The sequence below is a fragment of the Echeneis naucrates genome, chromosome 2 (genome assembly GCF_900963305.1).
Source record: "Echeneis naucrates chromosome 2, fEcheNa1.1, whole genome shotgun sequence".
Taxonomy (NCBI): domain Eukaryota; kingdom Metazoa; phylum Chordata; class Actinopteri; order Carangiformes; family Echeneidae; genus Echeneis; species Echeneis naucrates.
The window spans coordinates 17,828,017-17,849,131 of NC_042512.1; the positions used below are offsets into that span (position 1 = coordinate 17,828,017).

At 44.3% G+C, this 21,115-nt stretch overlaps 2 protein-coding genes across 5 annotated transcripts in view; both read left to right on the forward strand.

The window, feature by feature from the left end:
- The window catches only part of mcf2la (mcf.2 cell line derived transforming sequence-like a), a 29,627-nt gene extending 22,413 nt beyond the window's left edge, over positions 1-7,214 (forward strand). The window contains exons 11-33 of one of the 4 annotated variants that reach the window (XM_029515652.1): positions 291-482; positions 574-765; positions 857-1,010; positions 1,086-1,138; positions 1,225-1,304; positions 1,461-1,527; positions 1,625-1,740; positions 1,866-1,935; positions 2,012-2,104; positions 2,196-2,288; positions 2,366-2,491; positions 2,604-2,825; positions 2,918-3,010; positions 3,098-3,176; positions 3,254-3,326; positions 3,395-3,501; positions 3,747-3,839; positions 4,425-4,499; positions 5,234-5,308; positions 5,819-5,928; positions 6,041-6,153; positions 6,288-6,391; positions 6,499-7,214. In XM_029515652.1, the coding sequence (XP_029371512.1) occupies positions 291-482; positions 574-765; positions 857-1,010; positions 1,086-1,138; positions 1,225-1,304; positions 1,461-1,527; positions 1,625-1,740; positions 1,866-1,935; positions 2,012-2,104; positions 2,196-2,288; positions 2,366-2,491; positions 2,604-2,825; positions 2,918-3,010; positions 3,098-3,176; positions 3,254-3,326; positions 3,395-3,501; positions 3,747-3,839; positions 4,425-4,499; positions 5,234-5,308; positions 5,819-5,928; positions 6,041-6,153; positions 6,288-6,391; positions 6,499-6,578 (2,460 nt within the window). In that variant the 3' untranslated portion in view covers positions 6,579-7,214. Of the gene's footprint in view, positions 1-290; positions 483-573; positions 766-856; positions 1,011-1,085; positions 1,139-1,224; positions 1,305-1,460; positions 1,528-1,624; positions 1,741-1,865; positions 1,936-2,011; positions 2,105-2,195; positions 2,289-2,365; positions 2,492-2,603; positions 2,826-2,917; positions 3,011-3,097; positions 3,177-3,253; positions 3,327-3,394; positions 3,502-3,746; positions 5,602-5,818; positions 5,929-6,040; positions 6,154-6,287; positions 6,392-6,498 lie in introns of those variants that run through there. The other 3 variants (XM_029515661.1, XM_029515670.1, XM_029515680.1) reach the window with 3 other exon arrangements.
- Positions 7,215-9,884: 2,670 nt separating this feature from the next.
- Positions 9,885-19,814, forward strand: cab39l (calcium binding protein 39-like). Its single transcript, XM_029522924.1, has 9 exons — positions 9,885-10,169; positions 16,113-16,239; positions 16,551-16,715; positions 16,801-16,919; positions 17,005-17,173; positions 17,453-17,512; positions 18,492-18,557; positions 18,787-18,930; positions 19,018-19,814. Exons 2-9 carry the CDS (start codon positions 16,138-16,140, stop codon positions 19,195-19,197), a joined length of 1,005 nt encoding a protein of 334 aa, XP_029378784.1. The 5' UTR covers positions 9,885-10,169; positions 16,113-16,137; the 3' UTR covers positions 19,198-19,814.
- The last annotated feature ends 1,301 nt before the right edge of the window (positions 19,815-21,115 follow it).

A 21,115-nucleotide genomic window follows, 5' to 3' on the forward strand; every position in this document is an offset into this window, starting at 1 on the left:
TGATGATATAATCAATGTTATATCCTGGTCCATCCCCCCACTCACTAAGATCTGAATGGAGATGGATGAGAGACACACACAGATAGAAAGACGGATTTGAAGAGCACCTCTGTTTACTTGTTTGGATTAAAATCTCAAAGACTGACTGAAGGTTTGATGTTCCCACTCCATTTGCATTAACTAATGGAGGTTCCTGTGGAGGTGCAGGAAAACAGAGAGAGAGATTGATTGCTGCTGAGCCAGGATGCTGTAAGTGACTTGGTTTGAAATCTCCCAACATGCCTCTGCAGGACGTACTGGACCGGGCCCTGTCCCTGGCCTGCGAAGGCGACAGGCTGATAGAAAACTCGCACTACGCCGAGGACTCCATCAGGCCGAAGTGTGGCGAGCTGAGAGGAGTGTGCGAGGAGATCAGCTCCACATTACGGAGCAAGAAGAACCTGCTGCTCCGAGCGATGGAGCTCCACCACGCTCTGGAGAAGGTAGGACTTACAAATACTCCAGAACTTTCCTTTAGTGCCACCAACTCACGGCCGACAGATCCCTTACCTGGACAAAACCGTTCCCCTCCAGGCATCACGGTGGTGTGAGGACGGCATCTTCCTGTTGGCCAGCCAGCCGGTGGATCGCTGTCAGTCTCAGGATGGCGCTGAGGCAGCTCTGCAAGAACTGGAACGATACCTGGACACGGCGCCGCTACACACCCTCAACGACCGCGCTGCCATCTGCTGCCAGTACGACGTGGTGCTCAACACTCAGCTCAGGGTCAGTACCAAGTGCCTGGAACAGACATTCATATGTGACGTTTCTGGGCTGAAGCTTGAACTTCATTCGACTGTTGTTCGGGCTCCACCAGGACCAGATAGAGAGGGTTTTCCAGAAGCAGAGCTCTGTCCAGGAGATGTTCGAGAGGAGACGTGTCAGCCTGAAGAAACTCGCTGCCAAACAGACCAGACCAGTCCAGCCAGTAGCTCCAAGACCAGAAGTGAAGTCTCCGCAGTCTTCTCCCAGTAAGGCTGGAAAAGGTGATATAAAGAAAGACAAGAAGAAAGACTTCATCACACAGTTTTCTCTTTGTCCTTCAGGCCAACAGAGGAAAGACAGAAGATACTCTGCAGATAATAACATCTGCAAAAAGGTAAAGCATGAGCAAAGATTACTCTGAATGTTAAATCACATACTTCAAAAGGAGCGATACTGAACATGTAGCCCGTGTGTTTCCAGGAGGAATCTCCCACACACAACAGTGGCACCAGACATGCTTCACTCTCAGAGGAAGAAGAAAACCTGGCAGTGCTCCGGCGGTAAGGGGTAGACCAGAAAAGTCTGATTTCTCTTATGTCACTTTAAGGTATAAATGATATCATCGTTGAATAAGCCAGTTACAGATGTAATGCTGAAATATGTTTATGGTAACTGTGATAAACTGCAGTGTGTGTATTGGTTTGCGTATGTTCTAGTCATGTGATGAATGAACTGCTGGAGACAGAGAGGGCATATGTGGAGGAACTGCTGTGTGTTTTGGAGGTGGGTGTTGTTTCAGAGAAAACACACATGATGCTCGTGCCTTCAAATCAGCAACCAGGAAGCTAAAAGTATGGGTGTGTGTGACTTTAAACATCAGGGCTATGCAGCAGAGATGGACAACCCCGCCGTGGCTCACCTCATTCCCAGCTCCCTACTCGGCAAGAAAGACATCCTGTTTGGGAACATGCCAGAAATCTACCAGTTTCACAAGAGGTTTGCTTTTTTGTTGTTGTTGTTTTTAACACACTCAGTCTGGACAGTTTGTGGTGATTGTGTTTGCAAATTAGTTCAGTTGAATTTCACGATGTAAGTGTGTGTGGTGTCCCGTCTGTCTCCAGGACGTTTCTAAAGGAACTGGAAGCGCACACTGACTGCCCAGAACTAGTGGGCCGCTGTTTTTTAGAACGGGTAAGAGCTTCACAAAGGAGAGGCGATGGAGTGAAATTGGAGCAGCTTGTTAAAGGTTATTCTCCTCTCTGTGTAGATGAAGGACCTGCAGATCTACGAGGCTTACTGCCAGAATAAACCTCGCTCCGAGAGCTTGTGGAGACAGTGCTCAGACTGTGCCTTCTTTCAGGTTTGATTCCTCACCCTTCACCCTTTGTGCGGCTCCCAATCCCCCACAATTACCTCTGGGTTTCTTACCTTGTTTGTGTTGTGCGACTCAGGAGTGCCAGAAGAAGCTGGAACATAAACTTGGTTTGGACTCCTACCTCCTCAAACCTGTCCAGAGGATCACCAAGTACCAGCTACTGCTTAAGGTGAGCTGTGTTCACGCAGGTGTGTGCTTTATCTAACACAGCAGCGACTCACCGGATTGTCCACGTTGTTTTCGCAGGAGTTGCTGAAGTACAGTAAAGGCTGTGATGGCTGTGACGACCTGCAGGAAGCGCTCTCCTCCATTCTGGGGATCCTGAAAGCTGTTAATGACTCCATGCACCTCATCGCTATCACAGGCTACGAGGTCGGGACACAGTGTTTGGATCATTTTGAATAGCATTTTCTTGCTTGCTTCAGGCCCTGCAGATAGATAGATAGACAGATAGATTACATTTTTGAATATGACTGCCCTTCAGGGTAATCTGTCAGAGCTGGGCCGTCTGCTGATGCAAGGCTCCTTCAGCGTTTGGACTGAGCATAAAAAAGGCCACGCCAAGGTCAAGGACCTGGCCCGCTTCAAGCCCATGCAGAGGCACCTGTTCCTGCACGAGAAGGCCCTGCTCTTCTGTAAGAGGAGGGAGGAGAACGGCGAGGGCTACGAGAAGGCGCCCTCTTACAGCTTCAAACACTCCCTCAATGTGAGTTCACAGCGTTCACACATGAAACACTTTCTGACTGAGAAGCTGCAGGACATTAATCTTTAAACGTTTTCCTTCTCTTTCCTACGTAGATGAGCGCAGTGGGAATAACAGAGAACGCAAAAGGAGACAACAAGAAATTTGAGATTTGGTGCAACTCCAGAGAAGAAGTTTTCATAGTTCAGGTGAGCTCAGTCAGTCAGCTTCGACCTTAAAATCAAGAATATGGACAATGTTCATTCTGAATCATCTTTATAATGTTTCTGACCAAGGCTCCAACACCTGAGATTAAAACGGCGTGGGTGAACGAGATCCGCAAAGTCCTGACACAACAGCTTAAAGCTTGTAGAGGTACACACACACACACACAAATACACATTTCTCTCTTTTGCACAAATCTGTGGGAAACTGTTGTCTGTCTGTCTTAGATGCTAGTCAACAGAAGAACTCAGACTCTGTCTCCCCGAGTCCCACCAGCAACAGCAGCTCCATCTCCCTCAGGTTGGTTTCACTTCTGAGCATAAACATGTTACACAAACACTTTTTTTTTAATCTATCTATCTTTCCAGTCCCTTCCGTAGCAATGCTCAGAAAAACCAGAAGAAACAAGATGAGAGGAAGGCAGAGCCAAGCCCAACACCAGACGCCAACTCCTCTTCCTCACCCAAACATAAAGGTGAGTGTGTGAATTAGTGCTGCATCCTCTCTCACACACACAGAAATTGAGAAATTTGGCTCAACAGTTTTGCATTTTCTCCTCCTCAGAGCTTCACTGTAAACGCTTATTAATCTGACTTCTCTTCTCCTCATCATCTTCCTGGTCCCTCTTTCTCTCCCTCCTCGGGCTGTATCCATCTTTTTTTTTTTTCCATGATTACCAAACACTGTCTCCTCCCTTCCATTTCAAATCACTGCTTTCAGATGAACCAGTGACCAGTCCGACCACTGACAGATCCTCTGTGGCTAAAAAGCGTTTTACTTTGCAGGGCTTCAGCAATCTGAAGAGTCCAAAAGGTAACATGAACAACACAGGAAGTCAGGAAGAGGCACGACGCTCAGACCTATTTAGTTTGATTAGTATTTAAATTGTTAAAGTGAGATAAAGCAACACATTAAAGTTAAAGTGAAATGTTTTTTTCTGAGAAATTACTTGCAGCCATATTACATATTTAGAAATATTTTCACCAATTTTTCCTTACATCTATTTGGTTAAACCATTTTCCTCGGACAGGACACTCAGATAAGTCCTGCCAGGTCAAAGAAAACAGCATTATCCTACTAAACCTGATTTAGAGGCAGATAAATTCACCTCAGCGTTCACAGTGAGGCAGAGAAACACTTCCACCTGGTGGCCAAAGTCTGCTACTCCTCATATTACATCTACACACCAAGAAAACATTTTACTGTAAACTGTTTCCCAAATAAAACCCCCTTTTTATAAATATATATATAGTCAATATAAAAAATAAAAAAATGAAATAAAAATTACAGTATTTACTTAGCTGCACAACAGTGGCTGAAATATTTGATTGTCTCTTTTCTTCACTTTACTCTTCCTCTTCTTCCTTCTCTTCACTTTTCTCCTGCCCATGTGGCCAGGCTCCGCCCTGAGCCCCGAACACGGCTCCAAACGCCACTCGGTCAAGAGTGACCCCACGCCGTTTGGGTTCAAAGGTATATTTGTGATCTGTTTTCGGCAACATCTGACTCTCGACATGTACTTCTCACCTTCCCATCCCTTGTGGTCAGAGTGTGCGGCCGTCTTGTGTATTTTTGTCCTGTAGATTTGCCTTGTTTCCCACGTAGAAAGATGAAACTGGATTTGAAGGTTTAAAACAACAGCAGAATCTGCTCTTCATCCTGTCATCTTAAATTCACCATGTCTGAAAAGGAAAATATTCATGTAAACCATCTGCAGGTCTTCGGTCTTCTGTTATTTAAAAACTTAAATTGTTCTCATATACTAAATCCAATTCTGTTTTCTTTATAATAGATTGTTTTGTTTGCCGGTTCAGAAAACACAAAGTTCACACACATCTTTTCCTCCATTCTTAAAAATGCAAATACTTTGTATTGTAATTTTTTAACCTCCATCTACAGGTCATAATCATCATCATCATCATCATCATGTCCACGAATGCTAATCGTGTTTTTAATTCGTATCCATACTCAGTGTGGAACGCTTCATGAATGTCTGATGTACTAACTGACCGACTGATTATTGCATTGACCTTTTCTCCCAGTTGGAGTGAAGAATTAATGGGAATCGCTCACAGATGTAAAGTCTAGTTTCACTTCTAGTGATGCACAGAAATGCTCTGAAACGTGACTGAGTGGCGAGGCCACCCGTCTCTCGACGTGACTGAACGGCTGTCTCATTGATTTGCTGGCTGTTTCTTCCCGTCCAGAGCCGCCCCCCAATGTCACTCTGACCAGAGTCAAATGGATGAGTGCCTCTAATCTGTTACTGAGCAAGCGTCGAGGTACAGAGCTGCTCTGAGGACCAGCCACTATGAGTGTTTGCTGTGGTTTGTGGTGCTCATGATTCATTTTTATAGTTGAGGTAAAGTGTTGCATTCATTTAGCTTTGAATTGAGACTAATTGTCTTATATTTAGTTCCAAATATAAGATTTGAAGTCTCAGCTCTGGTCTAAATGTTGTACACATCACTCTCTCTCTCCTCCTGTTGGGCGTTAATCAGTTTCATGTGGCATGGAAAATAATGAGGCTTTAGGAAAATTCCACTGTGTGCAGCACATCCTTAAAATGAATCCAGGTGATCTGTTTCCTCTGATCATGACTGTGATTTCTGGATTATCTTTTTTTTTTTTTTTTTTTTGCTTGGGGTGTTTTACTGAGTTCTGTCTGTCTCCGTCGATCCTCCATGCTGATTGTGGAGGATTCTGGTGTACGATTTAACAGAATTTATTCTGTGGTTTTGTTGCTTTTTATGAGTGATTAACGGACCACCATCTCCATCACCCACCTGCAGGCTGGAGCAAAGCGTCCCTGTCCGTGGATGCCTCAGAAGAGAATGATGGGTACTCCAGCGGCGAGGACCCCATGAACTCTGACCCTGAGGACGACGTGGGGAAGAAACTGGTGAGTTTGAACCCCGAGCAAATTTATATGTAGCGCAACATTAAAGTTGAAAATAGCTGCTGTGACGGTGACGTGGCGCCGAACTCAGTCAGCTGACCTTTGACTCCTTTAGGCTCCAGGAAAGTACACTGTGGTCGCAGACTGTGAGAAGGCGGGACCTCAGGAGCTGTCCGTAAAGAGCGGAGACGTGGTCCAGCTAATCAGAGAGGGAGAGGACGGACAGTGGTAGGTGGTACAACACAAGAAACACACTGAAACTCATCTGTGAGAACACAATGCAGCACTTTCAAATTACAAATCGGGTATTTGTAACATTATTATGTGAGCTGAAAAGCCACTGTTTGTGTAACTGTGTGCAGGTTTGTCAGGAACCTTCGCAGCAGTAAGGAGGGCTGGGTGGCAGCGGCGAACCTCCTCAGCCTCATCTCAGAGTCCAAGTCCTCCCAGTCACTCAGCAGCTCAGGTAATCTGGACCTGGACAGAGCTCGTCCTGAATAAAAGATGAGAGAAACTTTGCTGCTGTGTGCCTGCGGTTAATTATTGAAGGTGTTTGTTTGTTTGTCCCTCCAGATAGCAGCGTCTCTGGGAACCTCAGCACTTCATCCAGCTGCAGTGAGACGTACACCAGCTTTTCTGACATCAAACCCTGACCTGAGACGACCGCATCCTCCAACCTCAAGCCTTTTCCAGATGGAGTTACAAAACCCGAAGCCAAGTCTGACGGATGAATACAATCTCAATGCTCTTTTTTCTTTTTTTGTCCAAACAGACACACACCTCACAACGTGTCACGCTTCAGACACCTCTCTGTTGATCTGCAAATGAAATACAGCCAATCCAGTTTATCTGGATTATTCTCTCATATGAAGATTTTTTTTTTTTTTGCCTTTAAAATTCCCACATCTTGTTAAAACAGCAGTTCGTTCCTGTGGCAGAAAACTGCAGATAATTCAAATATCAGGGGAAACGGTTCCTTAGCATACAGCTCCTGTCATGCCTTGTGATTATGTAGCATTAAAGTAGACAAATCTTAATATCTGCACTAAGTACGAGGTGTCGGCAGCTTTCCCAGCTGCTGGTGTCAAACTCGTCTTCACCCTTCAAGTCGCCGACATCGCAGCATTGCGACAGATTCTTTTGTGAAACATCCACAGGTACCATCAGACTGGTATTTCACATGATACGTCGGCTTTAGTGCCAGACGTTAATTGTACACTGTGAAAACTGGCAGCTGGCTGCAACAGGAGAAAAAAAAAAAAAAAAAAAAGAAGCTCTCAGTGCATCTTGGAGCATCACTGAGCAGGTCGAATATTCAGGGAGAGCCACTGGAAGTCTTCAACTTTTTTATTTTGTGGGGAAGCAGCTTTTTCAGGATGCTTTTTTTCTTTATGGGATTAACTACAATTTCAGAGACACAGTCAAATGAATCATTGGTGAACACATACAAATCACTTAAAGTGTGAGGCAGCTTGAAACAGCAGCTTATAAACCGCTTTCTCCGCCTCTTTTTATTTCAATAAGAGCTGTTGTCCAAGTCGCCTCTGAGCTGCTCTGGATTTACCTCTCAGGAAGCCCAAGAAGTTGCGTGGGCATGCAGGTGTGACTGCATACCTGCTTGTGTTGACAAAATGTCTTTGTTGGTGTGCACTCCCGCATGTTCTTGGGTGCAAACTTAACATACGTATGTCACAAACCCTCAGCCAGGTTGTTGAAACAGCTTTATGCACACTGTTTGGGGTGATCACGTGGTGTGAGTGTTACGCAATCACCTGCTGGCTACACTTTGAGGAAGCGTAAATCAATCAGTGCTCCGAGGCTCCCGTGAGCCCAGATACAGATTCACAAAAATCTCAGTATTCTGCACATACAGTAACTTGAAACACCACTCAGCTGTCTTTGGTTTGCAGCACAACAACAAAAGCAGGCTGACTTCTCTTCTCCACAAGCCGAGCTAACTAGAGCTCAGACCGGCTGAACATGTTCGCACCAGCCAGGCCGACACCAATATTTGTTTGTCTGACACCACAGTGTGGCAGGAAAAAAAAAAAAAAATGACTTGGTGAGCGAGCCAAGCCCTGATTGGTTTGGTTTCAGCTCGACAAGGATGTTGATACAGGTTGATGGCATAACACACACACAGGGACCCGATGATACTCCTAACACTGAATGACACCCTCCATCCTTCGCTTTTCAAGGATGAACGTGCTTTTTATATCCCAGGATTTCTCCTAGCTGCACTGTCAAACAATGTCTGACCATCCTTGACGTTGAATGTCTGACAGAAAGATACTAAGTACAGCAAGTTGTTCCACTAAAACCAGCCGCGCCAGTCTCTCACTCAGAGTGAGCTGTATTTGTCTGCAGGTTTAACAAAGCCATGAGTAACACACCACTGTGGTTTGGTTAAATTCAGCCCGAGCTAAGATCAGCCTTCTTAATTATTTCCAAAAGCTCTTTTTTTTTTTTTTTTTTTTTTTTTTGCTGAGAACCACTTATAAGATTTTTTTTTTCTTTTTAACTCAAACCAACAAATTGCATGTCCTCCCTGTTGAAAGGAACGGTTTACAGATCTCAAACTGTGAGCTAAAGCAGAGTCAACTGTTGCTGGCATTATGTGTCCACATGAGTTCTGTAAAACTGACAAATGTATGTTACACTTGTACAAATGTGTCCTCTCTATACCTCACATTGTATTTCCTACACAAGAGCATGTGTATTGTGAAGAGGATCCTGCTTTTCGTTGTGAGTCTCTGTGTGTGTCATCACTGTTTGTGGCATGTTCTTCATGAAAACTCTGTCAAAGTTTTTTTTTTTTTTTTTAACTGGCACTGTTGTATATTGTGAGAGTTTATTTTCTGCCCGCTGATTTAGGCTGACACGGGCACTAAACTTGTCAGTGTTCGCTCATGATCACACAGTGAATCTTATTGAATTATTTGTACTTTTTACTCTGAGGCAGGAGAAATGAGAAGGGTGATATTTTTCATTTCTTTTTATGCAGCACATTGCAGCAATCACTGTCTTCTGAGTATGGTGTTGATATAAAGATATAAGTGTACATTTGTAAATATGTAATTCTGAATTGTATGTAAAATGAAAAGCAGCTTTAATAAAGTCTGACATGATTTCCTCTACGGATCTTTGCCTGTTTGTGATAGAAGCTATTTTATTTCCCTTAAATTTTTAATGCTACCATTTTTAGCTGCCAACACAGTGAAGCAGCGAGTGAGTTTAGACTCTACAAAAAATATTTTAGACAGAAGAGAGAAAAATATCTCAAAGTTTAATCAGATTATTAATTTTTACTTTCTTACGCTTTGGCTCTTTTATCAATTATATATTTTGATCCGGGAATGTTTTGTTGTTGCTTTTTTTATTATTATTATTATTATTATTATTAAATCATGTGACCTGCAAAGTCCAATGGGCTCTCTCCAGTTTAGACTGTCATGATATGGCCTGGGTGGCATCCCAATTTGCTTCCTATCCAACCTTCTCTGCTTCCTTTCTCCTTTACTTCACCTTTCCTTTAGTAGAAACAAATGCTGTTTGTGTCTTTCTGCGTATTTGAAAGGGCCAATTCGTCAAACGGTGTCACACTCGTGCTTGTTTTCGTGTGACAGAGCTCAGGATGATTCGAGGGGAGCTGGGAAAAGGGCTTCATGCGACAGGATGTGGACGAGACTCAGCCTCGGCTGGAAAGATACAGATGTGAGAAGTTGGCGTCAATCAGCTGCAACCGGAAGTGACGCAGTTTGCTCTCTCAAGCCGGCGTGACCGCGCGGCAGCGTGAACTTTCAATAAAAGACGAAATCAGACAGGAGTTAAACGAGCATCGTCGTTTTTAGCCTGAAGCTTAAGCCCCGCCGCTCTCTCCTTATTCGCTTCATTTCAAAGGAGGCGCGTTTTAATGTGAAATTCCCTGCCGGAAGCTTGTCGGTTTCCCCACTCTGGCTTGACAAAGAGGAGGAGGAGGAGAAGAAGGAGGGCTGGAAGGAGACCAGATGGCATTCAGCTCTGGCTCCTTCGCTCCTTCACTCACTCTCCACGTTTGAAATCGCCCCCTGGACGTTTTCAGCGGACTTTCCTGTCAACAGAACGAACCCCGGCGCACCTGGAAGTCTGGGCCGCGCTGTGGACCGGGACAGCGGCGGTGAGGACATTTAAACCCCCCCACCACCACCACCACCTCCCTCAGCACCATCACCACCTCCACCAGCAGCAGCAAACATCTTCCCACTGTGAGTATCCTGATGGCACACATTACTGCACAACTTCAGCAGGACCGAGGCTGTAATTGTCCTCTTCATCATCATCATCATCACCATTATTATTATTATTATTATTATTATTATTGTTATTATGAGAGCAGCTCTCCTGCACACAGCTGGGATCACCTTTGGAAATAAGGGAGTTGATCTGGAGGGCAGAGGGGTGTAGCCGTGTTAAATCACATTGTGTCTGACTCTTATTGCGGCCTTATCTCTTTATTTCCTGCCGGCGGCTCCTCCAGCTCTTATTCCGATAAACAGCTCTCTCCGTCGGCTCTTTCCTGCCCCAGCAGGGGGGTAAAAAGGGTGTTTATTTTTATTTGTTTTGTTTTTTTTTTTCCTCCTCTGCTACGTTACTTTAGTCGACCAACGTCAAGCCAGCCATAGTGACAACACCGACGCTTCCGCCCCAACACTTCAAAATAAAAGCGCTTAAGCCGCAGATTGGACTGGAATCTGATGAAATGAGCTGCCAACAACAACAACAACAAACATAAAAACTGGCTAATAGCTCAGGAATGATATTAATAATTTTCTGGCACCAGCATTTCAAATTTAAAGAATTGTTTATATGACATGCATAACTCAAAAACTTTGTCAAAGTCAAAATGAGCAATCGGAATAAGTCAGCGAGGTTTCTGGGCCTTTACATGTTGACCAGGATCAGCCACAGTGGACTTCCCCATTCAGTGACTAAACATGCAACTTCGACAGGCAGATAAAGAACTACTATATTAGCTGACTTCTCGTGTCTCAGTATCATCCTGACATATTTATGTTTCACTGCTGCACCTGAATGCTTTCCCTGTTAAACTTCAGAGAATTTTCTCATCGTTATCAATCTCCGGCGTGGACTTTCTCAGCTGATGTTTGTCCTTTTGGGGCGCGTTCCTTCCTCGTTGCCTTGGAGAGGACAAGCTCCTCATGAACGCCTGCTCTGAGAAAACCTCTGTAATTTGAGAAGGGCTGCGATGAGACGTCATCTCTCCAAACACTGTCTCAGTTTTGCTTCTTTTTTTGTGTTTGTTGTTGAGCACACTCAAGGTCTTAAATTCAGATGTACTAACTTCCTTTATAAACTTTACAGGAATGATTTATTCTCAGAGTGAGGGCGTGTCTGAGGGTGAACTATCCTCGCTCCTCCTTGAATACCTAAATTCCTGTTCGATGTGTTCAGATGCATCATTGAGATAACGCCGAGGTCACAGTTTGTGGAGCCTTCTTCTTTAACTCTCAGTTTCAGATGCTCCTCCTGCTGCTGGATGAACGGCATGTGAGCTCCTGTCCTGGATCACTATCTGTCCTCACTGGAATGATGTTGATTAAAACAGACGCACAACTCCGTATTTTGAGCTCATTACAGTGAGATAGAGACAGGAAGTAGGGTGGGGAGGGAGGGGAAGACACGCAGTAACGCAGGCTGCTGCGTTGACGACTAACCCTCGATGGCATGTGATCTACCAGGTGAGCTGGCATGAATAGGTCTGACACAGACTGAAGTGTTTTTACGTTGAGCCAATATGTTGCAGTAAAGGTCACGCTGCAGATAATCCAGGAGGAGTCTGCTGCCAGCTGAAATATCTCATCAGTCTGTGTCACATCCGGCCGAAGGAGTCTACCCTGAATATTCTGATAAGTCAGGCAGCTGACGTCTTGTAACACCAGATTTTCAGGGAGCTGGGGGAGAAAAAAAAAAATCACAGAGAAGTCTGATTGCTTATTAAGTCCTTTTTAAAAATTCAAAGCTCTCAGATGTGATGATCTGCTGCTCTTTTCGACTGCAGATCAGAGAGAACCATGTTTTGAAGTCATCTGTTCCTCTTTTCAGTTACTGTGGAAAACAACCTTCACCATTTTTTGACTTTTTGAATCAACTAATTGATGAATTAGCAGCGAGTCATTTGAACGTGTAAACACGACATTCGTAAACTGATGAAAGCTTTTCTTTTATTTCTGCCTGACAGGGTGAAAACGGTTAGTAGATTAGGTCAAAGTCAATCAAAGATTTCAGAAATGGATGACTTTAAAACATACTTTTAAATGTTGGTGATAATCAAATGACATTAACTTGTATTCTGTCGGTCTGTATTCAAACTTTGCTCGGTCTGCTCTGTTTAAAACCTGTAAAATGAATATTCAGGGAAGCGTGGAGACTGAAGCTGTCTGCGTTCAGGCCCAGTGAGCAGCAGATTAATTCCATTACATAACATTTAGTCAGTCTTAAGTACAGTACAAGAAAAAATGAAGGCTTCACAGTAACCCAGAGCTGAAAGACGTGTTGGTCGATGATTTAACAGACTTGTTACAGGAGCTAAGTCTATTACTCGTTACTGAGGTGTTTGACCGGGTTGACACGCTACTTTCGTTCTTCCAGTGTTGAATGAGAGTCCGCAAAGCTTCTATCAAGTCAAATCAGATTTATTTATATAGCCCCAAATCAAAGTTACATCAAGGCACTTTACATCTAGAGCAGGTCGAGACCAAACCCTTTATAAAATTAATGAGAGACCCAACAGATCCCCTGAGGAGCAGGAAAGACTTCCTTTAAGAGGCAGAAACCTCGGGCAGAAGCAGGCTCGGGGGGGTAGCCTGTTAATGGTAGCCTGACATAACAATTCAAAACACAAGTTCTGTGACATCCAAGTTCCGTATTGGGTGTTCTGAGCAGAAAGTGAACTTCCTGAATCCAAAAGAGCATCGTTTTTTTTTGGTCCTTGTCCTTTTTGCTGAACTCCTGGTTGTGTTGCTCAGCAAGCAGTTCCTGCAGCTTGCACACAGAGATCCTGTCCACCATAACCAGGGTCACATCCTGAGCCACAGTATCACTGTTTTCGTTCAGTGGTCCATTGACGGACCCGTCCAAATATTGTCCTGTTGGCATATGGGCCACTCCCAGAACTGTTCATTTGTTTCCATTACATCATGAGCTATGGTCCTCCATTGCTCCCTCATTTTTAATGCCAGCTTGGATAAGATGATTTTCATGTTTACTGGCATATCCAGGTCCTGCATGTCCTGGAGCTCCTGCCTCAAGAATGAAGCAGAGGCTCTGAGTGCTTTCATATCCTCACATGTTGTTATCTGCCAGGCCAGAGCCGTTTCCATGTAAGCATTTGTTGTTTTGTCTTGGTTTCCCTTTGCCAATGCGTAGCCACGCTGAGGAGCCATGTGCTGGCTGCTGCGCACCAGTTCATGAGGCCGTGCTCGTAACTTGCTCCAAATAATACAAACAATCCGCTGTGTTTGCCTTTTCCTCCGCTCATTGCACAAAAGTCTTAATGAAGGTCCTGAATTGAAGAGGCTCTCTCACCTTGTCTCCTAGCTGATGAGGACTTTGACGGATCGTCGGCTGAGCAGTTGCTGTTTGGGTTTGAAAATGCTGTGATGTTTCCAGTTTCTTGTTGCTGCAGCTTTAACCTGTTGCTCATTTTCCTTTGTTCGCACATCCTCTGATTGAGCTGTTGGTTGGTCATGACCAGTGTTGATTTACCACATTTGGGTGGTACTCCTTTTCCATTGGATTTAACACACTGACAGATTTCATTTTCCAATTCATGCCATCAGTGGGTGCTTCTCACATCTGAAGCCTTCAAAGACTGCCTGTTTTGGTTTTAGACCCGGTAATGTGTGCACACATTTACCAGCCATGGATGTAGCGCTGCACATACCTCCGGTGCTCCGGTGCTTCCAGTCGGAATCACCTGTGGACACTTCGGCACGTTGCTGATGCATCTCTGTTCTTCCAGCGTCGAAGGAGCATGTCGGTTACAGCCACCTTTCAGACTCCACAAAACCCAGCAGACACGATCCGGAGCGGCCCAAAAACACCTGGTGACCGGCGTGACGTCACACCGTAACGTACCTGGACTCACCAGGTGACCGCTGCAGCGCCCCAAGTGTCCACACAGTGAACTACACACAGGCGCCCAATTGTTCATGGCAGCCTGACACAACACTTCAAAATACAACAAAATTGAGCCAAAAAATAAAATAAAATAAAAATGCAATAACAAACCAAAGTACAGAATGGAGATATCTATACTTCACATAATTGGATCAGACCTTTTGAGTGTTTTTTTTAATAACCTGAAACATTTATTTAGAGGCCCAGACAGCATTAGTCTCATATCTGGTTTTTAACCCACACAGGAGTCTGCATGGGCGGGTAAAAAAAAAAAAAAAAAGCAGGAATAATTGTCCTTCTGATGCCTATTTCCTCATTACCTGTTAAGCCTTTGACAAATATTGACTGCAGTTTTTTCTTCTAACGCAACGTGATGATAAAGTGAAACAGGAAAAGGCCTCACTGTGTGTTTCTTAACAGCCTGAAGTCTCACTGTTGTAGTAAAAACACATTTCTGTCTGACCTTCGGATGGGGCGTGTGTCAATTAGTCATCTTCTTCCATGTGACTTCATTTGCCAAATGTGAATCAGCAGCCTTCCCTTTCTGAACGATGCCATCGTCTCTGTCAGAGTAAAAGCTGAAGACAGAGCAGAAGACAGTTTGATTGTTAAAATCAACACTGGGACTCTTGTGAACATTTTTCATTCTTCTTTCTTTAATTCACTTACATGTCTTTCAGTGGTCATCTTGGTATGATTTCCTGAGGACAGCTACCTCAGTAGTTCTGATTTGGACACACTGGCAGGTTTAATGTTATAGATTTGAATAAAGCCCCTGTACAGCTGTCAGAGTCTGATCATCATCAGGGGAAATCACTCCTCTCTCCTGTTACTGTTTCATCTCCTCCTTTAGCGTCCCGACCGTGCAGGCTAACTGATGACAGGCTCGCTGTCGAAGCATTTTCACGCAGAAAGTGTCAAGAATAAGAAGAAGCATGATGCGAGAATTCAGATGCAAATGACTGCAGTGCAACACTGATTGGTTCTGAAGCCGTTACAGCTCTGGAGTGATTTAGTGTTCTTCCTCCATCAGTCACAACCAGTAGGGGAGAACAGATGGAGCTGGACAGAGGAATGAAGGGGGGAGTCGGGGTTAAGGGGGTGGGAGAGTTCTTAGGCCCTTTCACATTCTTAGATGAGGATTAGCAGTCACAAGTTTTGCTGCCTGGATTGTGAAGGCCACTGCTGCTTCGTTGATCACACAGTTAAACCTACAATGACAGACTTTAGGTCCTGTTTGGTGTTGTGTGTCAGTGAATCCGTGACGTGGCCGTAACAGAAGACTGTAGTAGCCTTCATCCTTCATCCACTCGGTGCTTTTTAAGTGTTGATGTCCAAACAGTCCATGACATTCTGACAACACCAGGGCAAAATACGTCCCAAGGCCTGCGCAGATATTATGGAGCCATCTAACAGGGCTGGATAACCCAGAAATATTGCTGCTGAGCTGATGTTCAGAGCAGTGGATCACTTCAGAGACACAGCAAGAAAAATGTGCAGTATTTCGCTGCATGCCTGTTAAACGTGTTGTTTTAACAGAAGCTGATAAGGTGTCCTGTGGCTGCAGCTGCGTTTAGCCCTGACGCTCTCTCCTGGTAACCTCGGCCTTCTGTAACTGTCTGTTTTTCAGAAGTTTATTCAGGTTTTGCTGGAGCTGACAATCCCAACAAACCCCTCTTTTGTTTCTGCTGTTATGCAACAATCTAATTCATCGACGATGACTCGGATTATATGACTGGAGATGATTTGGGAATGCGTCTCCGAGGTGGCGGAGGAATCCTGAAACACAAATGCACATCATGCCTGAAGAATTACTGCTCATCTCGTTAAAGGGGGGGGGGCTGTTTTCTCAGATATTTTTGACTTTGCGTTAACTTTATATTTGTTGTTTGATTTTCAACTATGAACTCAATTTTAAATTATTAAATTCAAGATTTAAAAACGTAAACTAGGAATGTTAATCTGTCTGGAAGAGAGAGAGAAACTGTGTGTTTGTGTGTGCTTCCCAGACCCCAAGGCGACTTTGTGTCCATCATGCCGCTGTTTGGTAAATCCCACAAGAGTCCGGCAGACATCGTCAGAACCCTGAAGGAAAACCTGGCCATCCTGGTCAAACAGGATAAGAAGACAGACAAGGTACAGGAGGACAGCGTGTGTCTCTGTCTCTCTGGGTGTCTCCGGGGGCCCGGGGGTGACAACCCTCTGTGAAATGAAAGCATGGAACAGCCTGACGCTGTCATCTCCTGACACTTCACTGTCAAGACAGGCTACACTCACAAATGCACACAGATACACAATAGATGCTAAACTGTGGCCCAAGTCGGTCCCAGCTTCGCCCTTCTTCCACCTCAGTTTCATCTATAATGAATGCTTTTGGTCCAAAAGGAAGCTGTTTAACTCCACCCCCCCCTTTCCTGTCTTCTCCAACGTTTGCTCTGGTCCTGCAGGCGTCTGAGGAAGTGTCGAAGTGTTTGGTGTCCATGAAGGAGATTCTGTATGGGAGCCATGATAAGGAGCCTCACACTGAGACGGTGGCCCAGCTGGCCCAGGAGCTGTACAACAGCGGTCTGCTGATAGCGCTGGTAGAAAACCTGCAGGTCATCGACTTTGAGGTGAGAAGGGGGAGACGGGTCTTTGAGCTGCGCCGTAGTGATGAAGCAGGTTTACCGCTTCGTGCTTTATGTTTGTCGTCTGCAGGGGAAGAAGGATGTGTGTCAGATCTTCAACAACATCCTGAGGAGGCAGATCGGGACGAGGAGCCCCACCGTGGAATACTTCTGCTCCCACCAAGAGGTCCTCTTCATTCTGCTGAAAGGGTGAGACGCTCAGAACCAACTCCACCTGCCGTTCCGTCGAACCGCTTCCACACGGGCCAGACAAATATTCTGTCTCTGCTTGAAGGTACGAGACCCCCCAGGTAGCGTTGAATTGTGGGATCATGCTGAGGGAGTGCATCCGTCACGAGCCGCTCGCCAAGGTCGTTCTCCACTCCGATCACTTCCACAGTTTCTTCAACTACGTGGAGATGTCCACCTTCGACATCGCCTCCGATGCCTTCGCCACCTTCAAGGTACCTGAGTTTGAGGCAGAACTGGATATCGGTCAGACTCAGGCAATATTTTGTGACGTTTAAATTTCCAGTGGAAAATTTGGGTGCATCCAAGAATCTCAGTCTGATATCTTAAAGCTGAATGAAACAAATAAATGCATAATGAACGGACTAGAAGAAGGTATTCCTCAGTTTTAATGCTTTTTTTAAACACTCAGTAGCCATTTCCAGAATATGATGGAGCACAGAGAACGACACATACCTGCTCGACTTCATTTCTTTTTCCATCTCCCTTTGCAGGATCTTCTAACAAGACACAAAGTGCTTGTGGCTGAATACCTCGAACAGAACTACGATGCTGTGAGTGGACTAACACACGCACAAACAGACTACCCGACAATGTAGACAAGGCTGGAACACACATGAAAGGAGATTGTAATATTATTAATCCCAGTTTTCCATGTTGACCGTGTGGGCCTTTTCAGTCTGGGACGTTTTCATCATGAGCCACAACGCAACACACATGCAACCACCTCCCGTACAGGTGACGCACCATCACCACTGAGTGCTATTTGGAAGCACAAACATAAACACTGTGCACAGCTCTAAATGATGGCTTGGCTAGGAAGAGCCCAAGAGAGGAAGCCCGGACACACACACACTGTACAACCAGAGCAGGTATCAGTCATGTGTCCAAAAAAAGGTTTGTCAGGCCGAACACACTGTGCTCACACACTGGTCGCCTCAGGACCGTGTGTGGGTCTATTCAATGAGCCGGAGAAGAGGGCAGATATGTGGGAAGTCAGAAATAAAGTATTCACCAATGCGCCTAAATTTCCAGGAAAAGTGAATCCTCGAAAAAGCCCGTCAGTGTCATACAAAGCTCTCCTCTATGGCAGCGGGGCCCCTTTCAGAGACAGGGCCCCCAAGGGTCTCAGCCTGAAGAAACACTCCACAAAAGTGCCTTTTTACCTGGACGTTGTATGTGGACGGATGTGTGTGCGTCGCTGAAGCCTGTCAGACAGTGCTGTGGGAGGAGTCTGTGTGTGACTCAGTAAATACAGCACATTCATCAGACTCAGAGCAGCTGGAGTTAGTCCAGGCTGCGGACGGAACCGTTTCATCAAACACACCTCGTCTTCAGGATCAACATCTAAGTTCTGGTCTGAGGTAAAGATCCAAAAGCCTGACTGGGATCAAAACTGAAGGGAAGGTTGTGATTAAGATATCTGACATATCTCGACAGAGGTGTGTGTGTGTGTGTGTTCAGAAAAGCCAACTTCAACTGTTCCGAGCAGGCTGAGTTGTGTTTCAGGAGGTTTTTCTGCCGTCACTGCAGGTGTTTGCTGACTATGAGAAGCTGCTGCACTCCGAGAACTACGTCACCAAGAGGCAGTCTCTAAAGGTTTGGCCTCCACTCTTCCTCATTTCTAAACAGCTTGTCTGATGTAAATACTTAATAAGTCCCAACACTGAACTGAAAATGGGATTTGAATATTTGTTATGTAAGTAGAGCATTATTAATGACAGCCTACAAACTACCACTGCGGTGACCTTTCACCAGAGCTTCCAACAGTTTACCCACAAAACGACGACAACGTGATGGACTTTACTTGTCCTCATCTCTCCTCCAGCTTCTGGGTGAGCTCTTACTGGACAGACACAACTTCACGGTGATGACGCGCTACATCAGCAAGCCCGAGAATCTGAAGCTGATGATGAACCTGCTCAGAGACAAGAGTCCAAACATCCAGTTTGAGGCCTTCCACGTGTTTAAGGTGAAATCGACCTGTTTCAATTTAACTCACCAATGTGAAGAAATCCTGTGAAGAATCGCCTCTAATTTCACTCTCTCCTGTCGTTAGGTGTTTGTAGCCAACCCCAACAAGACGCAGCCCATCATCGACATCCTGCTCAAGAACCAGACCAAACTCATTGACTTCCTGAGCAACTTCCAGAAGGACCGCGCCGACGACGAGCAGTTCAACGACGAGAAGACGTACCTAATCAAACAGATCAGGGATCTGAAGAAACCGGCCTCCTAGAGAAGCAGCCCCCATCCCCACCCCCAACTTTTTATCAATAAGAACACATAGAAAAGAAACACATTAACAATATGGTTATTCTATTTAAAAAAAAAAAAAATCTTCAAGATGTTTTGTCTTTTTTTTTTTTTTTTGGTTCATTCAAACCTTGTGCAAGTTAGTTCTCAATCACTGATCTTTTGTAAAATTTCTTTTTTTGTTTGTTTGTTTGTTTCCATTTGTAGCATGTAGTGCCACAAATCACAGTGTTGGAGGCAGCTGATTTGTTTTGTTGGGAAAACCAGCAGTTGAAAAGCTTTGGCCAAAATGGTCTGTCCAACACACAGATGTGACCATTTTTGTGTTGTGTTTTTTTTGTCCCCTCACCCGTCGCTGCACACAAGTTACTCTGCTTAAACGAATTAGCTGAAAAGCAGAAAAACAATGAAAGCCTTGTTTTTGTTTTTTGTTTTTTTTCTTTCCCCCAGCCTCAGTCACCGTGTCTGGTCGGGTGGAGATCATCTTTAGCGTGAAGTAAATTCTCAGTCTTTGCTAAAAAGCTTTGTTATCCAACAGTGATGCTCAGTGTGATCGTCCTGCCAAGTTCTCACTCTTTCACAAAAAAAAAAAAAAAAAAAGCACCAACAAATTAATTAATCAGACCTCATGGACCTAACGAACGGACTGAGACAGTTGGCCACTGCATGCCAATTAAAATCATGTTAGTGCACAGATTAAAGTGAAGAGCCTTTTAATTGTTGTTGGGCTGCTGTCGGTACAGAAAGCTTCAATCATTTTCATCACTGGTTCTCCTTGCTGGTAGCTGATAGCACTTTCTGTATGATAATAATGATTCAAATGTTTTTGATTTTTCTGTTCATCTGAAGCTGATCACTGTTTTTACACTGCTTGATGGTATTTTTTATTTTTTCCTTTCCTTCCTTTCATGTACAGTTTTTGGTTTGTACACCCGAGAACATGAAGATGGTGGCTCGTGTTTTTCTTTTTTGTGCTGTCCGGGGAGTTTGGATCTGATGTTGGTGTTAGAAGGAAAAACAAAAAACGGGGAAGAAGATTCAGAGGTGCCTTTTTGATTTGGTGTGTTTTTTCCCTTCTTCTCTGATCTCGTTTTGTATTTTCAGTATCTTTCTAGGGGGAGCTTAATTATGTTGAAGAAAATATGCTCTGATTGAACATATTTGTTGTGATTAAGCAGTGAACCTCTTAACTCGCTATATTTGAGTTATGCTGTCAAAGAAGCATTTGAAATATTTTGCAGCTGAGCGGTTGCCATTGTGTACAAAGTCACTAGGAGTTTTTCGCCATAGTAGCACTAATTCATTATGTGGATTACAAGCTGTGTCGGCTATAAAGACTCATCGTGTGAGGCCAAAGTTGATCTGTAACAGAATTCATTGGTGAAATATAACTGTGAAAGTTAAAGTACCAGAAAATGTGCAAACTTACACTTCTTGGTTTTATATATTTGACCTGGAAAGTCAGTAAAATTCTACATTTATTTCCTAATCAATATTTGATCCGTAACAATTAATTACTTTGCGCTTCCCTCAAGGTTATGAAACAAGTTCACTGTTTTTCAGCCTTTTAACAAAGGAGTCACTCAGCAGTTTTCCAAGGAAACTTTTCTGCTGTGTCCTGTTCAATAAAGTGGATTCAACAGAAATACAGGAGCAGTCATAAAATTTTAAAGTGCCATTTTACTGAAAAGAATGGAAAACGGATCAGTTTTTTTGGTTGAAATGTGAAAACTATACCAGCTATTCAGGAAATTGAAAGGTGTGACAGAGCTTCTTCATCAGAAGATAAATTGAGATGCAAATGTAGACCAACCAGTTTTACATTGAGCTTCTCACTTGAGCCAAATTCAATGATCACTTTGTTTTTCTCTGGCCTGTTTTACAACAAACAACAAAACTCC